Genomic DNA, 18,183 nt, shown 5'->3' with positions numbered 1-18,183 from the left:
TAACAACTTAATATCAACTGCATACAGAGGCTCAAACAGAGCTTGCTGCAAAACTCTTAGAACTAGATTAAGGCTCCAAGGTGGAGCAACAGGTTTAAACACAGGCCTGATTCTGACCAAGGCCTGAACAAAAGATTGAACATCTGGCAGATCTGCTAGACGTTTGTGAAAAAGGATAGACCATGCAGAAATATGACCCTTCAGAGTACTGACTGACAACCCCATCTCCAGGCCCTCCTAAAGAAAAGACAACATTTGGCGAACTCTTACCCTGTTCCAAGAGAAATCCTTCAATTCACACCATTGAAGGTATTTGCGCCATACCTTATGGTAAATCCTACGAGTAACAGGCTTACGCGTCTGAAGCATAGTATCAACGACCTTAAAATTAGGCGTTCAATCTCCAAGCAGTCAGCCTGAGAGAATATAGGCTTGGATGTAGGAATGGACCCTGAAGTAGAAGGTCCTTCCTCAGAGATAACCTCCAAGGGGGAAGAGATGACATCTTCACCAGATCCGCGAACCAGATCCTGCGAGGCCAGGCAAGAGCTATTAGAATCACAAACGCTCTCTCTTGTTTGATACGAGCAATAACTCGTGGAAAAAGAGCAACTGGAGGAAACCGGTATACCAGACCGAGGCCTCCTCTTATTTACTTTAGACAAGTTAAATTGTTGGCCTTATTGGCATCTTTTAGACTTGTTTGTAGAACTGGGGTATTCAATTATTTGAGCTTAATCGTCCTGGCACCTAAGGGTGCTCTTTTGCTAATTTGTAAATGTAGCTCTTATTTCCCTAAGCTATTTCAGAGTCTGATATTGCTCTTACTACAAGTCTAATTTAATTTGGATATTCTATAGTTATTCTCAATACAGGTTTTACTTGTATTGTTGGTAGAGGAGTCAGTGTGTCTATTGAGACACTTTTTAAATTATATTTTATTGATGGCACAGTCCATTTACCCCTTTCTATTTTTATGCCTATATTAAATGTTACGTTTTAATCACACATCTATTACACAGCACACACTAGTTTCACTATCCCCCGCTAGTTTCTCTCTTATATTATTAATGTTACAGCAACAGCATAAGGCACTGCCCACCTCTATATACATAGGCTTATTTGAGGGGGAACCGTGGGGATAGCTTAACCCCCTTCATTCCCTAGGGGTTTTAGGGATATTACATTACAACTGCAGAGGTCTCAAATGGAACCGAGCAAAAGGAATGATGTCCATGGAAGCCACCATCAGACCAATCACCTCTATGCATTGAGCTACTGATGGACGAACAGAAGACTGGAGAAAAAGGCACGGAGAAATAAGTTTGGCTTTTCTGACCTCCATCAGAAATGTTTCATGGATAGAGAATCTATAATTGTTCCCAAGAAACACACTCTTGTATCTGGTACTAGGGAACTCTTTTCCAGATTCACTTTTCACCCGTAGGAAAGTAGACTAGACAACAACATCTCTGTATGAGATCTTGCTAGTTGAAAAAAGATGACACTTGAACCAAGATGTCGTCCAGGTAAGGCGCCACCGCTATTCCCTGAGATCTGACCACTGCCAAAAGAGCCCCCTGAACCTTTGTGAAAATTCTGGGAGCCGTAACAAGGCCAAAAGGAAGGGCAACAAACTGGAAATATTTGTCTAGAAAGGCAAACCTCAGAAAATGGTAATGATCCCTGTCAATGGGAACATGAAGATACGCGTCCTTCAGGTCTATGGTTGTCATGAACTGACCCACTTGGACTAAGAGAAGAATGGAACAAATGGTTTCCATTTTGAAGGACAGAACCTTGAGCAATTTGTTGAGACACTTTAGGTCTAAAATGGGACGGAAAGTTCCTTCCTTTTTGGGCACCACAAAAAGATTTGAATATAATCCTTGACCCTGTTCCTCTATAGGAACTGGAACAATCACTCCCATGGAAGATAGGTCCTTTACGCAGTTTAAGAAGGCCTCTCTCTTTACCTGGTTTGCAGATAACCTTGATAGGATAAATCTGCCCCTGGCAGGACAAGTTTTGAATCCTATTCTGTAACCCTGGGATACTAGGTCCACTGCTCAAATATCTGGGACATTGCATATCCAAGCCTGCCGAAACAAAGAAAGCCTGCCCCCCACTTGATCTAAGACTGCTGATTTGGAATCAGTAGAAGGCTTCTTGGTTTGCTTCCCCTTATTCGAAGGCTGACTGGATCTCCATAAAGACTTGGATTGCTCCGGTTTGGAAGAGAAGGAGGAAGACTTCTGTCCCTTAAAGTTAAGAAAGGAACGAAAATTAGAATTCTGGCAACCCTTAGGTCTGTTCTTCCTATCCTGAGGTAGGAAAGATCCCTTTCCACCTGTAATTTCGGAAAAGATCTCAGCCAGACCAGGACCAAAAGTTTTACCCTTATAAGGCAAAGACAGAAGTTTGGACTTCGATGTGACATCAGCAGACCAAGATTTTAACCCCAGAGCTCTGCAAGGTAGAATAGTGAAGCCAGAAAACTTGGCTCCCAGTCTGAGCACTTGCATGTTGGCATCACAGATAAAGTATTGACCAGTTTAAGAGCCCTGATCCTATCCTGGATCTCTTCTATAGAAGTCTCTATTGAAATCAACTGGTTGCCACTGTAACACACGAAGGTGCGCAATCCGGTACAGAAAAGCAAAACACTCCGGAACATAACCCACAGGATACTGCGGGGGCCCACCCAAAGGCGGAAAACCCGGAACAATAGGGCATGAGCACATTCTTAAAGAAACGTCTGGGCTGTGCAGACGAGCCATCGCCAACATTATCTGAAACCGAAAGCGTGCTGCAAGTTCCAGGGGGAACACACCACCCCGCATGGAGGAACTATAAACTGGGTTACCCGCATGTGTAAGAGGAACAGTAGGTAGGGAACTCGCTCCCTGGGAGACAGGACTCCCAGAGGCGGATGGCTCAGCAGACCCCAGATTCCCCGAGCCCGAGGAACCGGGTGCTCTCATATGGCAAATGGAACAAGAATGGGTGATAGATGTCAACGAGGCTAAATCAGATTCGTCACCCGACACCGAATCTGAATCAGATATTATAATCGTGTCGGCATCCGAATCCTGCGTAACTGACTCTGAAATGATCACAGGCTCAGCATCAGAATCCCCCATAGCTTTAAGAGGGGATAGCAATATGGACTACTCTGTAAAAACAAAACGGCACCTGACACCACCAATGGCTGGGGCACTCACCACCTCCTATAACCAGACCCCCGTGGACTAAAGTAAATCTCAGTCGCCACACGGTCGGGAAAGCGGAAATGAGAACAGAGCTTAACCACGCCCGTCCAAAAAGTGCGTACAGCCAAACAGGCCGCGTCACTACCAAAGGCCTCAAAGTTCCAACCACGAGCCCATAACCTCACACATATGCAGGTTGAATCACATAAAAAACATGATTATAAACCCCCCTGTCCCATAAACCCCCTAAGGAGATATTAACCCTCGATTCCAAGATCAAACAGAGACTCACTGAGACCCATTGTTAAAAGTTAAACCCGCGAGTGGCTTTAGCCTCGAGGGAAACATCACAGTACAGTACATTGCATAAAGTAAAATTAAACTATCTTACCGGAATCAACGCCGTGGAACAGGAACACGACCTGCGAAGCGAAGTTCGACAACGCTGATTGCTTGAGGAACTGTTAATCTGAGTCGGGATAGTTTCGCAGAAAGAAACTTCCTGCATCTCTGGACTCTAACTTTCATCCAAGCACAGAACCCACTCAAAACTCCCGTCCCATGCCGAAGAGTACTACCCTCCATAGGAGACAAAAATAAAAATTAAAAATTCTGACACGTCTCTGCCAACCTCCCGAGACGAAAGGCAAAGAATAACTGGGGGATGAGGGGAGTGGGAGGAGTATTTGGGCCTTTGGCTGGGGTGTCTTTGCCTCCTCCTAGTGGCCAGGTTCTTATTTCCCAAAAGTAATGAATGCTGCTGTGGACTCTTTCCATTTAAGAAGAAAACTGTTTACATCGCTTCCTCATTAGCATAGAGATACATAACTGACCCTCTTGTGGGAGCCATAGCTCCAGTTATGAAAGTCAAATGACCGCTCTCCTCGCACTCTACCCTGCCTTAATATCAAGACAACGGTAGTGCTAAAAACACCTCCTAAACAGCAAAGGAAGATTTCCATGCCATATTCCCCTTCTCACAGAGCCCAGACAATTATATAGTCCACTATATAAAAACACGTCCATCTCAGCCTCAATAAAGTCCCTAATGCAGTGCCCCAAACTCTGCCCATTAAATAAATATGTTCATTATAAGAACACAAATTTTCCCCTGAGCGCCATCCACAGAGATCTTCCTAGGAATAGTTGTTCTCTTCAATTAACTCCTAGGGTGCTGGTACTTTCTAACCTAGAAGGGAAAGCACTTACCTGTGGAACTAGTCAGGCAGGGAATAGTTTCTTAGGTGTGTCAGATTACTCCACATCTCACAGTGACCTGTAGAAAAAAGAAAAAACAGAGTAACCAACTCTGGTTTTCTATAAAGGGGATACCATAGTTGTTAGAAGTAAAGCAAGGACCACCTTGCTGCCTTCTAACTGCTAAAAGCCACCATTACTTTTACTAAAGAGAATAACATGGACACCTCATAGTCCCAATCCTTTCTTGCAGAGAAAAGTACCCATTTAAATATCTTCGGACACCATCTTCGCACATCCTCTCGTTATAGAGGCAAAGTGAATGACTGGGGATTATGGGTAAGGGAAGTGACACTTAACAGCTCTGCTAGGGTGCTCTTTGCCTCCTCCTGCTGGCCATGAGTTGAATATCCCACTAGTAATTGGAATGAATCGTGGACTCTTCATGCCATAGGAAAGAAAAGCAACAATGCACTACTGGGAGCTAGCTGCAGATTGGTGTTTTATATTTTGGGCTATGGATGTGTATTTCCTACTGCCGAATTAACACTGTTTGTACTCTAACAAAGTGAAGTCTGCATTACCTCTATTAATATGTATTGTATTTATTTTGTGTAGACTGTTTTAAAGCAGCCCAGTAAACTGGGATTTGGAGGAAAAGAGACAAGCTTTTAAAAAAGAGACAGTTCACTGTTTAAAAAAAGATAGATAATCCATTTTATTACCCATTCCCCAGTTTTGCATAAACAAACCGGTTATATTAATTAATTTTTTACCTCTGTGATTATTTTGTATCTAAGCCTCTGCAGTGCTGACTCCATAATAACTCCATGGGAGTGAGCACAACGATGTTTATATGGCACACATGAACTGAGATAAGAAGCAACCTTCAAGGGCTTAGAAATTAGCATATGAGCCTACCTATGATTAGCTTTCAACAAAGAATACCAAGAGAACAAAACAAATTTGATGATAAAAGTAAAATTGGAAAGTTTTTTAAAATGGCATGCGGTATCTGAATCATGAAAGTTTAAGACTAGAATGTCCCTTTAATGTTGGTTTAAAACACTCTGAAGAATACAGTTACTTGCGGCTTTATAAGGTGTTATATAAAAAAAGTAAATTACATTTCTTGGAGTTATATAATATATAGCATGACAGCAATTATAATTTTGTTTGAGAAACTATAAAATATACAAGCATGGGCAATTTTTTGGAACAGCAGGAAATACCTGTAACATATACTCCAGCTGATAAATACAAAGGCCTAGTTCTGCCATGCTGGGTTTGAAGAGTTCACGCAGTCTGTACTCTTGCATTAATCGAACAAACACACAAAATGCATCTTCCTCTGGCATCTAAAGAGAGGGGAAATAATTGTTGTGGGGAGTAAGAATGAAAGGATAAAAAAGGATAAGTGAGTGGTGTATATCAGTGTTTCTCAACTCCAGTCCTCAAGTACCACAAACAGGCCAGACTTTCATAATATCTTCACGAGCCAGGATACCCAAATGTTGAAACACTTGAAAGTGATGCAGCATAGCTGTAAAAAGATGACAGAAAATATCACCTGAACATCTCTATGTAAAAAAGGAAAAAGATATTTTACCTAAAAATGTCCTAAGTATTCACACCCCATTGTAAAGGATATTAAGCAGCAAATCTGTATGTCTGTCCCGGGACCTGCAAGGGAGTGAGCCTCATGCACACTCGTGTTATTTCCCTATTCAGTTTAAGTAAGTTTACTATGAAATCTCATGAGAGTTAAGTGAAATCTCATGAGATCACAGTAAAAGAGTTCATGACCTTAGCACTGCTGATGCTGATTGGCTGCTGTTAATTTCTTCCTTTTTTTTACCTGCAGCTGGGTAGTAACTGAAGTATATTTTTTTACACAGCACTTACTCTGTTGAGCTGAGGAAATTGTGAGGTAAAATATCTTCCTTTTCTACATAGAGATGCTCAGGTGTTATTTTCCTGTCAGCTTTTTACATTTATGCTGCATCAGTTTCAATTGATTTAGCATATGTGTATTATGTCCTTTTAACTAGAGCAAAGGTGAAATAATCAGCTGATCAGTAACCTTGGTTACTAACATGCTCTCACCTATCAGCTGATTATTTCACCAGTGCTCTAGTTAAGATATCATGAAAATCTGGCCTGTTAGGGATAGTTGAGCACTGAAGTTGGGAAACACACAAAAGACAGAAGTAGGCCCCATCACCTGCATTAGAAGAAGTCCTACAATGAAGGCACTTCCTTGGCAGTATCCCACCTCCCTATCAACCAGAGAGTATGCCTGGAAAGAGAAAGAAAACAAATATTTATCTTCAAATACCATAGCATGACCTACACATTTAGCTTTTCATTCGTTCTGCTATTTTTTCTTTTTTTTTCTCTTTCTGCTTTATTTGAAGAACAAAAAGTCCCTTATTGCAGTTCCTGTCTATCCCCTGACAAATATTGGACGCTTCTTTTAATCTTCCTCTCTCACTGATAAAACTATTAGCATTTTCCTACCAAAAAGTGAAGGTTTTCGATCATAACTAAAACCTTTATTCAATGTGAACAAGTAGATACATATTTTGTCCTATATTAATCTAGATATCCGTATGAGTTATGAATTAGTTTTGTATCATTTCACCATTCCTGACATCACCTGACTATTTGTTAACCTAATATTTGGTGTTTCATGTTTCTTTTTAATCCCTACTTAACTGTATTGACTATCTTAAAAGCTTTATTTATGGTTTTCATGTTTCTCTATCTGTCCTTTGTACCTAAAATTGATGGCATCCTCTCATACCTTCATAACATTAAACAGTCCCTCTTGTCCCATGCTGTCTTGTCCTTTGAAGAAGTCGTGCTCTGGGTATGTACGAGCAATATCCCTGCGTATTAACTTCTCACAAGGAGAAGACATTCTTAGTAGATCTGCATACTGTTTCTTCACCGGCATGTCTGTTGCACTGCATAGCATTTGCCACACCATGGCCCTAAAATGATGTGGGATGCCTTTCCGAATCAGCTCCTGCATGGACAACATCAACGTTTTAGTGTTAAGAAGAGGGTCAATCCAAAGTCTTATTTTAAAAGAGAATGTCTAGACAAAAGGATAAAAACTTTAAAGGGAAAGTCTACTCCAGAATTTGTATTAAAAAGATAGATAATCCATTTATTATCCATACCCCAGTTTTGCATAACCAACACTGTTAAATTAATACACTTCTTTCCTCTATGATTACCTTGTATCTAAGCCTCTGCAGACTGCCCTTTATTTCAGGGCTTTTGACAGACTTGCATTTTAGCCAATCAGAGCCGACTCCTGGGTAAATCCACAGGAGTGAGCACAATGTTATCTATATGGCACACGTGCACTAGAGCTGTCTAGCTGTGACTGTCCAAATGCCCTGAGATAAAAGACGGCCTTCAAGGGCTTATTAGCATATGAGCAAACCTAGGTTTAGCTTTCAACAAAGAATACCAAGAGAACAAAGCAAATTTGATAACAATACATTGGAAAGTTGTTTAAAATTGCATGCCCTATCTTAATCATAAAAGTTTAATTTTGACAAGGCTGTCCCTTTAAACTGATGATCTACCACATACTGATTAGCCAATGCAGAAAAACATAATTTATGCTTACCTGATAAATTTATTTCTCTTGTAGTGTGCTCAGTCCACGGGTCATCCATTACTTATGGGATATATTCTCCTTCCCAACAGGAAGTTGCAAGAGGATCACCCAAGCAGAGCTGCTATATAGCTCCTCCCCTCACATGTCATATCCAGTCATTCGACCGAAACAAGACGAGAAAGGAGAAAGTATAGGGTGCAGTGGTGACTGGAGTTATAATTTAAAATTTAGAACCTGCCTCAAATAGACAGGGCGGGCCGTGGACTGAACACACTACAAGAGAAATAAATTTATCAGGTAAGCATAAAACAGAATTTATGTTTACCTGATAAATTACTTTCTCCAACGGTGTGTCCGGTCCACGGCGTCATCCTTACTTGTGGGATATTCTCTTCCCCAACAGGAAATGGCAAAGAGCCCAGCAAAGCTGGTCACATGATCCCTCCTAGGCTCCGCCTACCCCAGTCATTCGACCGACGTTAAGGAGGAATATTTGCATAGGAGAAACCATATGGTACCGTGGTGACTGTAGTTAAAGAAAATAAATTATCAGACCTGATTAAAAAATCCAGGGCGGGCCGTGGACCGGACACACCGTTGGAGAAAGTAATTTATCAGGTAAACATAAATTCTGTTTTCTCCAACATAGGTGTGTCCGGTCCACGGCGTCATCCTTACTTGTGGGAACCAATACCAAAGCTTTAGGACACGGATGAAGGGAGGGAGCAAATCAGGTCACCTAAATGGAAGGCACCACGGCTTGCAAAACCTTTCTCCCAAAAATAGCCTCAGAAGAAGCAAAAGTATCAAACTTGTAAAATTTGGTAAAAGTGTGCAGTGAAGACCAAGTCGCTGCCCTACATATCTGATCAACAGAAGCCTCGTTCTTGAAGGCCCATGTGGAAGCCACAGCCCTAGTGGAATGAGCCGTGATTCTTTCGGGAGGCTGCCGTCCGGCAGTCTCGTAAGCCAATCTGATGATGCTTTTAATCCAAAAAGAGAGAGAGGTAGAAGTTGCTTTTTGACCTCTCCTTTTACCGGAATAAACAACAAACAAGGAAGATGTTTGTCTAAAATCCTTTGTAGCATCTAAATAGAATTTTAGAGCGCGAACAACATCCAAATTGTGTAACAAACGTTCCTTCTTTGAAACTGGTTTCGGACACAGAGAAGGTACGATAATCTCCTGGTTAATGTTTTTGTTAGAAACAACTTTTGGAAGAAAACCAGGTTTAGTACGTAAAACCACCTTATCTGCATGGAACACCAGATAAGGAGGAGAACACTGCAGAGCAGATAATTCTGAAACTCTTCTAGCAGAAGAAATTGCAACTAAAAACAAAACTTTCCAAGATAATAACTTAATATCAACGGAATGTAAGGGTTCAAACGGAACCCCCTGAAGAACTGAAAGAACTAAGTTGAGACTCCAAGGAGGAGTCAAAGGTTTGTAAACAGGCTTAATTCTAACCAGAGCCTGAACAAAGGCTTGAACATCTGGCACAGCTGCCAGCTTTTTGTGAAGTAACACAGACAAGGCAGAAATCTGTCCCTTCAGGGAACTAGCAGATAATCCTTTTTGCAATCCTTCTTGAAGGAAGGATAGAATCTTAGGAATCTTAACCTTGTCCCAAGGGAATCCTTTAGATTCACACCAACAGATATATTTTTTCCAAATTTTGTGGTAAATCTTTCTAGTTACAGGCTTTCTGGCCTGAACAAGAGTATCGATAACAGAATCTGAGAACCCTCGCTTCGATAAGATCAAGCGTTCAATCTCCAAGCAGTCAGCTGGAGTGAAACCAGATTCGGATGTTCGAACGGACCCTGAACAAGAAGGTCTCGTCTCAAAGGTAGCTTCCAAGGTGGAGCCGATGACATATTCACCAGATCTGCATACCAAGTCCTGCGTGGCCACGCAGGAGCTATCAAGATCACCGACGCCCTCTCCTGATTGATCCTGGCTACCAGCCTGGGGATGAGAGGAAACGGCGGGAACACATAAGCTAGTTTGAAGGTCCAAGGTGCTACTAGTGCATCCACTAGAGCCGCCTTGGGATCCCTGGATCTGGACCCGTAGCAAGGAACTTTGAAGTTCTGACGAGAGGCCATCAGATCCATGTCTGGAATGCCCCACAGCTGAGTGACTTGGGCAAAGATTTCCGGATGGAGTTCCCACTCCCCCGGATGCAATGTCTGACGACTCAGAAAATCCGCTTCCCAATTTTCCACTCCTGGGATGTGGATAGCAGACAGGTGGCAGGAGTGAGACTCCGCCCATAGAATGATTTTGGTCACTTCTTCCATCGCTAGGGAACTCCTTGTTCCCCCCTGATGGTTGATGTACGCAACAGTTGTCATGTTGTCTGATTGAAACCGTATGAACTTGGCCCTCGCTAGCTGAGGCCAAGCCTTGAGAGCATTGAATATCGCTCTCAGTTCCAGAATATTTATCGGTAGAAGAGATTCTTCCCGAGACCAAAGACCCTGAGCTTTCAGGGATCCCCAGACCGCGCCCCAGCCCATCAGACTGGCGTCGGTCGTGACGATGACCCACTCCGGTCTGCGGAATGTCATCCCTTGTGACAGGTTGTCCAGGGACAGCCACCAACGGAGTGAGTCTCTGGTCCTCTGATTTACTTGTATCTTCGGAGACAAGTCTGTATAGTCCCCATTCCACTGACTGAGCATGCACAGTTGTAATGGTCTTAGATGAATGCGCGCAAAAGGAACTATGTCCATTGCCGCTACCATCAAACCGATCACTTCCATGCACTGCGCTATGGAAGGAAGAGGAACGGAATGAAGTATCCGACAAGAGTCTAGAAGTTTTGTTTTTCTGGCCTCTGTCAGAAAAATCCTCATTTCTAAGGAGTCTATTATTGTTCCCAAGAAGGGAACCCTTGTTGACGGAGATAGAGAACTCTTTTCCACGTTCACTTTCCATCCGTGAGATCTGAGAAAGGCCAGGACAATGTCCGTGTGAGCCTTTGCTTGAGGAAGGGACGACGCTTGAATCAGAATGTCGTCCAAGTAAGGTACTACAGCAATGCCCCTTGGTCTTAGCACAGCTAGAAGGGACCCTAGTACCTTTGTGAAAATCCTTGGAGCAGTGGCTAATCCGAAAGGAAGCGCCACGAACTGGTAATGCTTGTCCAGGAATGCGAACCTTAGGAACCGATGATGTTCCTTGTGGATAGGAATATGTAGATACGCATCCTTTAAATCCACTGTGGTCATGAATTGACCTTCCTGGATGGAAGGAAGAATAGTTCGAATGGTTTCCATCTTGAACGATGGAACCTTGAGAAACTTGTTTAAGATCTTGAGATCTAAGATTGGTCTGAACGTTCCCTCTTTTTTGGGAACTATGAACAGATTGGAGTAGAACCCCATCCCTTGTTCTCTTAATGGAACAGGATGAATCACTCCCATTTTTAACAGGTCTTCTACACAATGTAAGAATGCCTGTCTTTTTATGTGGTCTGAAGACAACTGAGACCTGTGGAACCTCCCCCTTGGGGGAAGCCCCTTGAATTCCAGAAGATAACCTTGGGAGACTATTTCTAGCGCCCAAGGATCCAGAACATCTCTTGCCCAAGCCTGAGCGAAGAGAGAGAGTCTGCCCCCCACCAGATCCGGTCCCGGATCGGGGGCCAACATTTCATGCTGTCTTGGTAGCAGTGGCAGGTTTCTTGGCCTGCTTTCCCTTGTTCCAGCCTTGCATTGGTCTCCAAGCTGGCTTGGCTTGAGAAGTATTACCCTCTTGCTTAGAGGACGTAGCACTTTGGGCTGGTCCATTTCTACGAAAGGGACGAAAATTAGGTTTATTTTTTGCCTTGAAAGGCCGATCCTGAGGAAGGGCGTGGCCCTTACCCCCAGTGATATCAGAGATAATCTCTTTCAAGTCAGGGCCAAACAGCGTTTTCCCCTTGAAAGGAATGTTAAGTAGCTTGTTCTTGGAAGACGCATCAGCTGACCAAGATTTCAACCAAAGCGCTCTGCGCGCCACAATAGCAAACCCAGAATTCTTAGCCGCTAACCTAGCCCATTGCAAAGTGGCGTCTAGGGTGAAAGAATTAGCCAATTTGAGAGCATTGATTCTGTCCATAATCTCCTCATAAGGAGGAGAATCACTATCGACCGCCTTTATCAGCTCATCGAACCAGAAACATGCGGCTGTAGCTACAGGGACAATGCATGAAATTGGTTGTAGAAGGTAACCCTGCTGAACAAACATCTTTTTAAGTAAACCTTCTAATTTTTTATCCATAGGATCTTTGAAAGCACAACTATCCTCTATGGGTATAGTGGTGCGTTTGTTTAAAGTGGAAACCGCTCCCTCGACCTTGGGGACTGTCTGCCATAAGTCCTTTCTGGGGTCGACCATAGGAAACAATTTTTTAAATATGGGGGGAGGGACGAAAGGAATACCGGGCCTTTCCCATTCTTTATTAACAATGTCCGCCACCCGCTTGGGTATAGGAAAAGCTTCTGGGAGCCCCGGGACCTCTAGGAACTTGTCCATTTTACATAGTTTCTCTGGGATGACCAACTTGTCACAATCATCCAGAGTGGATAATACCTCCTTAAGCAGAATGCGGAGATGTTCCAACTTAAATTTAAACGTAATCACATCAGGTTCAGCTTGTTGAGAAATGTTCCCAGAATCAGTAATTTCTCCCTCAGACAAAACCTCCCTGGCCCCATCAGACTGGGTTAGGGGCCCTTCAGAACCATTATTATCAGCGTCGTCATGCTCTTCAGTATCTAAAACAGAGCAGTCGCGCTTACGCTGATAAGTGTTCATTTTGGCTAAAATGTTTTTGACAGAATTATCCATTACAGCCGTTAATTGTTGCATAGTAAGGAGTATTGGCGCGCTAGATGTACTAGGGGCCTCCTGAGTGGGCAAGACTCGTGTAGACGAAGGAGGGAATGATGCAGTACCATGCTTACTCCCCTCACTTGAGGAATCATCTTGGGCATCATTGTCATTGTCACATAAATCACATTTATTTAAATGAATGGGAATTCTGGCTTCCCCACATTCAGAACACAGTCTATCTGGTAGTTCAGACATGTTAAACAGGCATAAACTTGATAACAAAGTACAAAAAACGTTTTAAAATAAAACCGTTACTGTCACTTTAAATTTTAAACTGAACACACTTTATTACTGCAATTGCGAAAAAACATGAAGGAATTGTTCAAAATTCACCAAATTTTCACCACAGTGTCTTAAAGCCTTAAAAGTATTGCACACCAAATTTGGAAGCTTTAACCCTTAAAATAACGGAACCGGAGCCGTTTTTAACTTTAACCCCTTTACAGTCCCTGGTATCTGCTTTGCTGAGACCCAACCAAGCCCAAAGGGGAATACGATACCAAATGACGCCTTCAGAAAGTCTTTTCTAAGTATCAGAGCTCCTCTCACATGCGACTGCATGTCATGCCTCTCAAAAACAAGTGCGCAACACCGGCGCGAAAATGAGGCTCTGCCTATGATTTGGGAAAGCCCCTAAAGAATAAGGTGTCTAAAACAGTGCCTGCCGATATTATTATATCAAAATACCCAGAATAAATGATTCCTCAAGGCTAAATATGTGTTAATAATGAATCGATTTAGCCCAGAAAAAGTCTACAGTCTTAATAAGCCCTTGTGAAGCCCTTATTTACGATCTTAATAAACATGGCTTACCGGATCCCATAGGGAAAATGACAGCTTCCAGCATTACATCGTCTTGTTAGAATGTGTCATACCTCAAGCAGCAAGAGACTGCTCACTGTTCCCCCAACTGAAGTTAATTGCTCTCAACAGTCCTGTGTGGAACAGCCATGGATTTTAGTGACGGTTGCTAAAATCATTTTCCTCATACAAACAGAAATCTTCATCTCTTTTCTGTTTCTGAGTAAATAGTACATACCAGCACTATTTCAAAATAACAAACTCTTGATTGAATAATAAAAACTACAGTTAAACACTAAAAAACTCTAAGCCATCTCCGTGGAGATGTTGCCTGTACAACGGCAAAGAGAATGACTGGGGTAGGCGGAGCCTAGGAGGGATCATGTGACCAGCTTTGCTGGGCTCTTTGCCATTTCCTGTTGGGGAAGAGAATATCCCACAAGTAAGGATGACGCCGTGGACCGGACACACCTATGTTGGAGAAATTATGTTTTCTCTTGTTAAGTGTGTTCAGTCCACGGGTCATCCATTACTTATGGGATACCAATACCAAAGCTTAAAGTACACAGATGATGGGAGGGACAAGGCAGGAACATTAAACAGAAGGAACCACTGCCTGTAGAACCTTTCTCCCAAAAACAGCCTCCGAAGAAGCAAAAGTGTCAAATTTGTAAAATTTGGAAAAAGTGTGAAGTGAAGACCAAGTTGCAGCCTTGCAAATCTGTTCAACAGAGGCCTCATTCTTAAAGGCCCAGGTGGAAGCCACAGCTCTAGTGGAATGAGCTGTAATTCTTTCAGGAGGCTGCTGTCCAGCAGTCTCATAGGCTAAGCGTATTATGCTACGAAGCCAAAAAGAGAGAGGTAGCCGAAGCCTTTTGACCACCCCTCTGTCCAGAGTAAACGACAAACAGAGAAGAAGTTTGTTGAAAATCTTTAGTTGCCTGTAAGTAGAACTTCAGAGCACGGACCACGTCCAGATTATGTAAAAGACGTTCCTTCTTTGAAGAAGGATTAGGACATAAGGATGGAACAACAATCTCTTGATTTATATTCTTGTTAGAAACAACCTTAGGTAAAAACCCAGGTTTAGTACGCAGGACTACCTTGTCTGAATGAAAGATCAGATAAGGAGAATCACAATGTAAGGCAGATAACTCAGAGACTCTTCGAGCAGAGGAAATAGCCATCAAAAACAAAACTTTCCAAGATAAAAGCTTAATATCAATGGAATGAAGGGGTTCAAACGGAACACCCTGAAGAACTTTAAGAACCAAGTTTAAGCTCCACGGGGGAGCAACAGCTTTAAACACAGGCTTAATCCTAGCCAAAGCCTGACAAAAAGCCTGGACGTCTGGATTCTTTGCCAGACGCTTGTGTAAAAGAATAGACAGAGCAGAAATCTGTCCCTTTAGTGAACTAGCGGATAAGCCCTTTTCTAAACCCTCTTGTAGAAAAGACAATATCCTAGGAATCCTAACCTTACTCCATGAATAACTCTTGGATTCACACCAATATAAATATTTACGCCATATCTTGTGGTAAATTTTTCTGGTAACAGGTTTCCGAGCCTGTATTAATGTATCAATAACCGAGCCACCGCTATGCCTCGTGGTCTTAGTACCGCCAGAAGAGAGCCCAGAACCTTTGTAAAAATTCTCGGGGCCGTAGCTAATCCGAAGGGAAGCGCTACAAACTGGTAATGCCTGTCTAGAAAGGCAAACCTTAGGTACCGATAATGATCTTTGTGAATCGGTATGTGAAGGTAGGCATCCTTTAAATCCACTGTGGTCATATATTGACCCTCTTGGATCATGGGTAGGATGGTCCGAATGGTTTCCATCTTGAAAGATGGAACCCTTAGGAATTTGTTTAAGATTTTTAAATCTAAGATTGGTCTGAAGGTTCCCTCTTTCTTGGGAACCACAAACAGATTTGAATAAAACCCTTGCCCCTGTTCCGCCCGCGGAACTGGGTGGATTACTCCCATCACTAAGAGGTCTTGTACACATTGTAGAAATGCCTCTTTCTTTACTAGGTTTGTTGATAACCTTGACAGATGAAACCTCCCTTGTGGAGGAGAAGTTTTGAAATCCAGAAGGTATCCCTGAGATATAATCTCCAACGTCCAGGGATCCTGTACATCTCTTGCCCAAGCCTGGGCGAAGAGAGAGAGTCTGCCCCCCACAAGATCCGTCTCCGGAAAGGGGGCCCTGACTTCATGCTGTCTTAGGGGCGGAAGTAGGCTTTCTGGCCTGCTTGCCCTTGTTCCATGACTGGTTGCCTTTCCAACCCTGTCTGTAACGAGCAGTAGTTCCTTCCTGTTTTGGAGTGGAGGAAGTTGATGCTGCTCCTGCCTTGAAATTACGAAAGGCACGAAAATTAGACTGTTTGGCCTTCGATTTGGCCCTGTCCTGAGGAAGGGTGTGGCCCTTACCTCCAGTAATGTCAGCAATAATTTCCTTCAAGCCGGGCCCGAATAAGGTGTGCCCTTTGAAAGGAATGTTTAGTAATTTAGACTTAGAAGTTACATCTGTTGACCAGGATTTAAGCCAAAGCGCTCTGCGCGCCTGTATGGCAAATCCGGAATTTTTAGCCGTAAGTTTGGTTAAATGCACTACGGCATCCGAAACGAACGCATTAGCCAGCTTAAGGGTTCTAATCTTGCTCAGAGACTCATCCAATGGTGCTGTGCGAATCGCCTCTTCCAGAGACTCAAACCAGAATGCCGCTGCAGCAGTGACAGGCGCAATGCATGCAAGAGGCTGTAATATAAAACCTTGTTGAACAAACATTTTCTTAAGATAACCCTCTAATTTTTTATCCATTGGATCTGAGAAAGCACAGCTATCCTCCACCGGGATAGTGGTACGCTTGGCTAGAGTAGAAACTGCTCCCTTCACCTTAGGGACCGTCTGCCATAAGTCTCGTGTGGTGGCGTCTATAGGGAACATTTTTCTAAATATCGGAGGAGGGGAAAAAGGCACACCGGGTCTATCCCACTCCTTACTAATAATCTCTGTAAGCCTCTTTGGTATAGGAAAAATGTCAGTACACACCGGCACTGCGTAGTATTTATCCAGCTTACATAATTTCTCTGGGATTGCCACCGTGTCACAATCATTCAGAGCCGCTAACACCTCCCCTAGCAACACGCGGAGGTTCTCAAGCTTAAATTTAAAATTTGAAATTTCTGAATCCGGTCTCCCCGAATCAGAACCGTCACCCACAGAATGAAGCTCTCCGTCCTCATGTTCTGCAAACTGTGACGCAGTATCAGACATGGCTCTCGTGTCATCGGCGCGCTCTGTCCTTAACCCAGAACTGTCGCGCTTGCCTCTTAACTCGGGCATATTGTATAATACTTCTTTCATAACATTAGCCATATCATGTAAAGTGATTTGTAAGGGCCTTGATGTACTTGGCGCCTCAATCTCACGCACCTCCCGAGCGGGAGACGAAGGTACTGACACGTGAGGAGAGTTAGACGGCATAACTGCCCCCTCGCTGTCTGGTGATAATTTTTTAATCGGTACAGATTGATTTTTCAAAGTAACATCAATACAATTGGTACACATATTTCTATTGGGCTCCACAACGGCTTTTAAACATAATGAACAAGCAGATTCCTCTGCATCAGACATGTTTAAACAGACTAGCAATGAAGCTAGCAAGCTTGGAAAATACTTTCAATAAGTTTGCAAGCAATATAAAAAAAACGCTGCAGCGCTTTTAAAAAACACAGTTGAGTAACAAAGAACTAATTTAGTTATAGTCAACAATTTCTTAAATGTATTAATTAGCAGAGGATTGCACGCATTAGCAACAGGATGATTAACCCCTCAGTACCCAAATAAACTGATATCAAATTAATATTAAACGTTTTTATCACAGTCTAACACACTGTCACAGGTCTGCTGTGACTGATTACCTCCCTCAAAAACGAATTTTGAAGACCCCTGAGCTCTCTAGAGACGTCCTGGATCAAGGAGGAAGAAGCAGGAAGACTGTGCTAGAATTTTAACTGCGCAACAAGGCGCTAAAAAGAGGCCCCTCCCGCTCATTTACAACAGAGGGAGACCTGATATAACGGTTTCTATGCAGAAATATACGTTAGCCATGTGGAAAAAAATTCATGCCCAAAAGGATTTATCACCAAAGTACCTCACAAAACGAATAACATGCCAGTAAACGTTTTGAAAATAAACTTCTTTGAATGTCATGCAAATTTATCACTAAGCCTGCAACCAGTCGCTACCCCTGCAGAAAAGGCTTAAGCATTATTTCAGTATTAACAGAATTTTCTCAGTCAAATTCTAGTCCCTAGAAAATAACTCTACTGTGCATACATTTATCAGCCTGATACCAGTCACTACTACTGCATTTAAGGCTGTACTTACATCATACGGGTAACAGCAGTATTTTCTTAGTCAATTCCATTCCCAGAAAAT

The 18,183-nt window shown here is 42.8% G+C and overlaps 1 protein-coding gene across 6 annotated transcripts in view; it reads right to left on the bottom strand.

Moving 5' to 3' along the window:
• Positions 1–18,183, bottom strand: part of LOC128663629 (EVI5-like protein) — a 281,215-nt gene that overhangs the window by 195,173 nt on the left and 67,859 nt on the right. For all 6 annotated transcript variants that reach the window (XM_053718046.1, XM_053718048.1, XM_053718047.1 and 3 more), the window contains exons 4-6: positions 7,216–7,440; positions 6,634–6,708; positions 5,642–5,767 (exon numbers count right to left, since the gene is read on the bottom strand). In XM_053718046.1, the coding sequence (XP_053574021.1) occupies positions 5,642–5,767; positions 6,634–6,708; positions 7,216–7,440 (426 nt within the window). The remainder of the gene's footprint in view (positions 1–5,641; positions 5,768–6,633; positions 6,709–7,215; positions 7,441–18,183) is intronic.

The sequence above is a fragment of the Bombina bombina genome, chromosome 6 (genome assembly GCF_027579735.1).
Source record: "Bombina bombina isolate aBomBom1 chromosome 6, aBomBom1.pri, whole genome shotgun sequence".
NCBI classification, from domain to species: Eukaryota; Metazoa; Chordata; class Amphibia; order Anura; family Bombinatoridae; genus Bombina; species Bombina bombina.
Note: the sequence above shows the minus strand (reverse complement) of the source record. Positions and strands in the feature narration are given on the sequence as shown.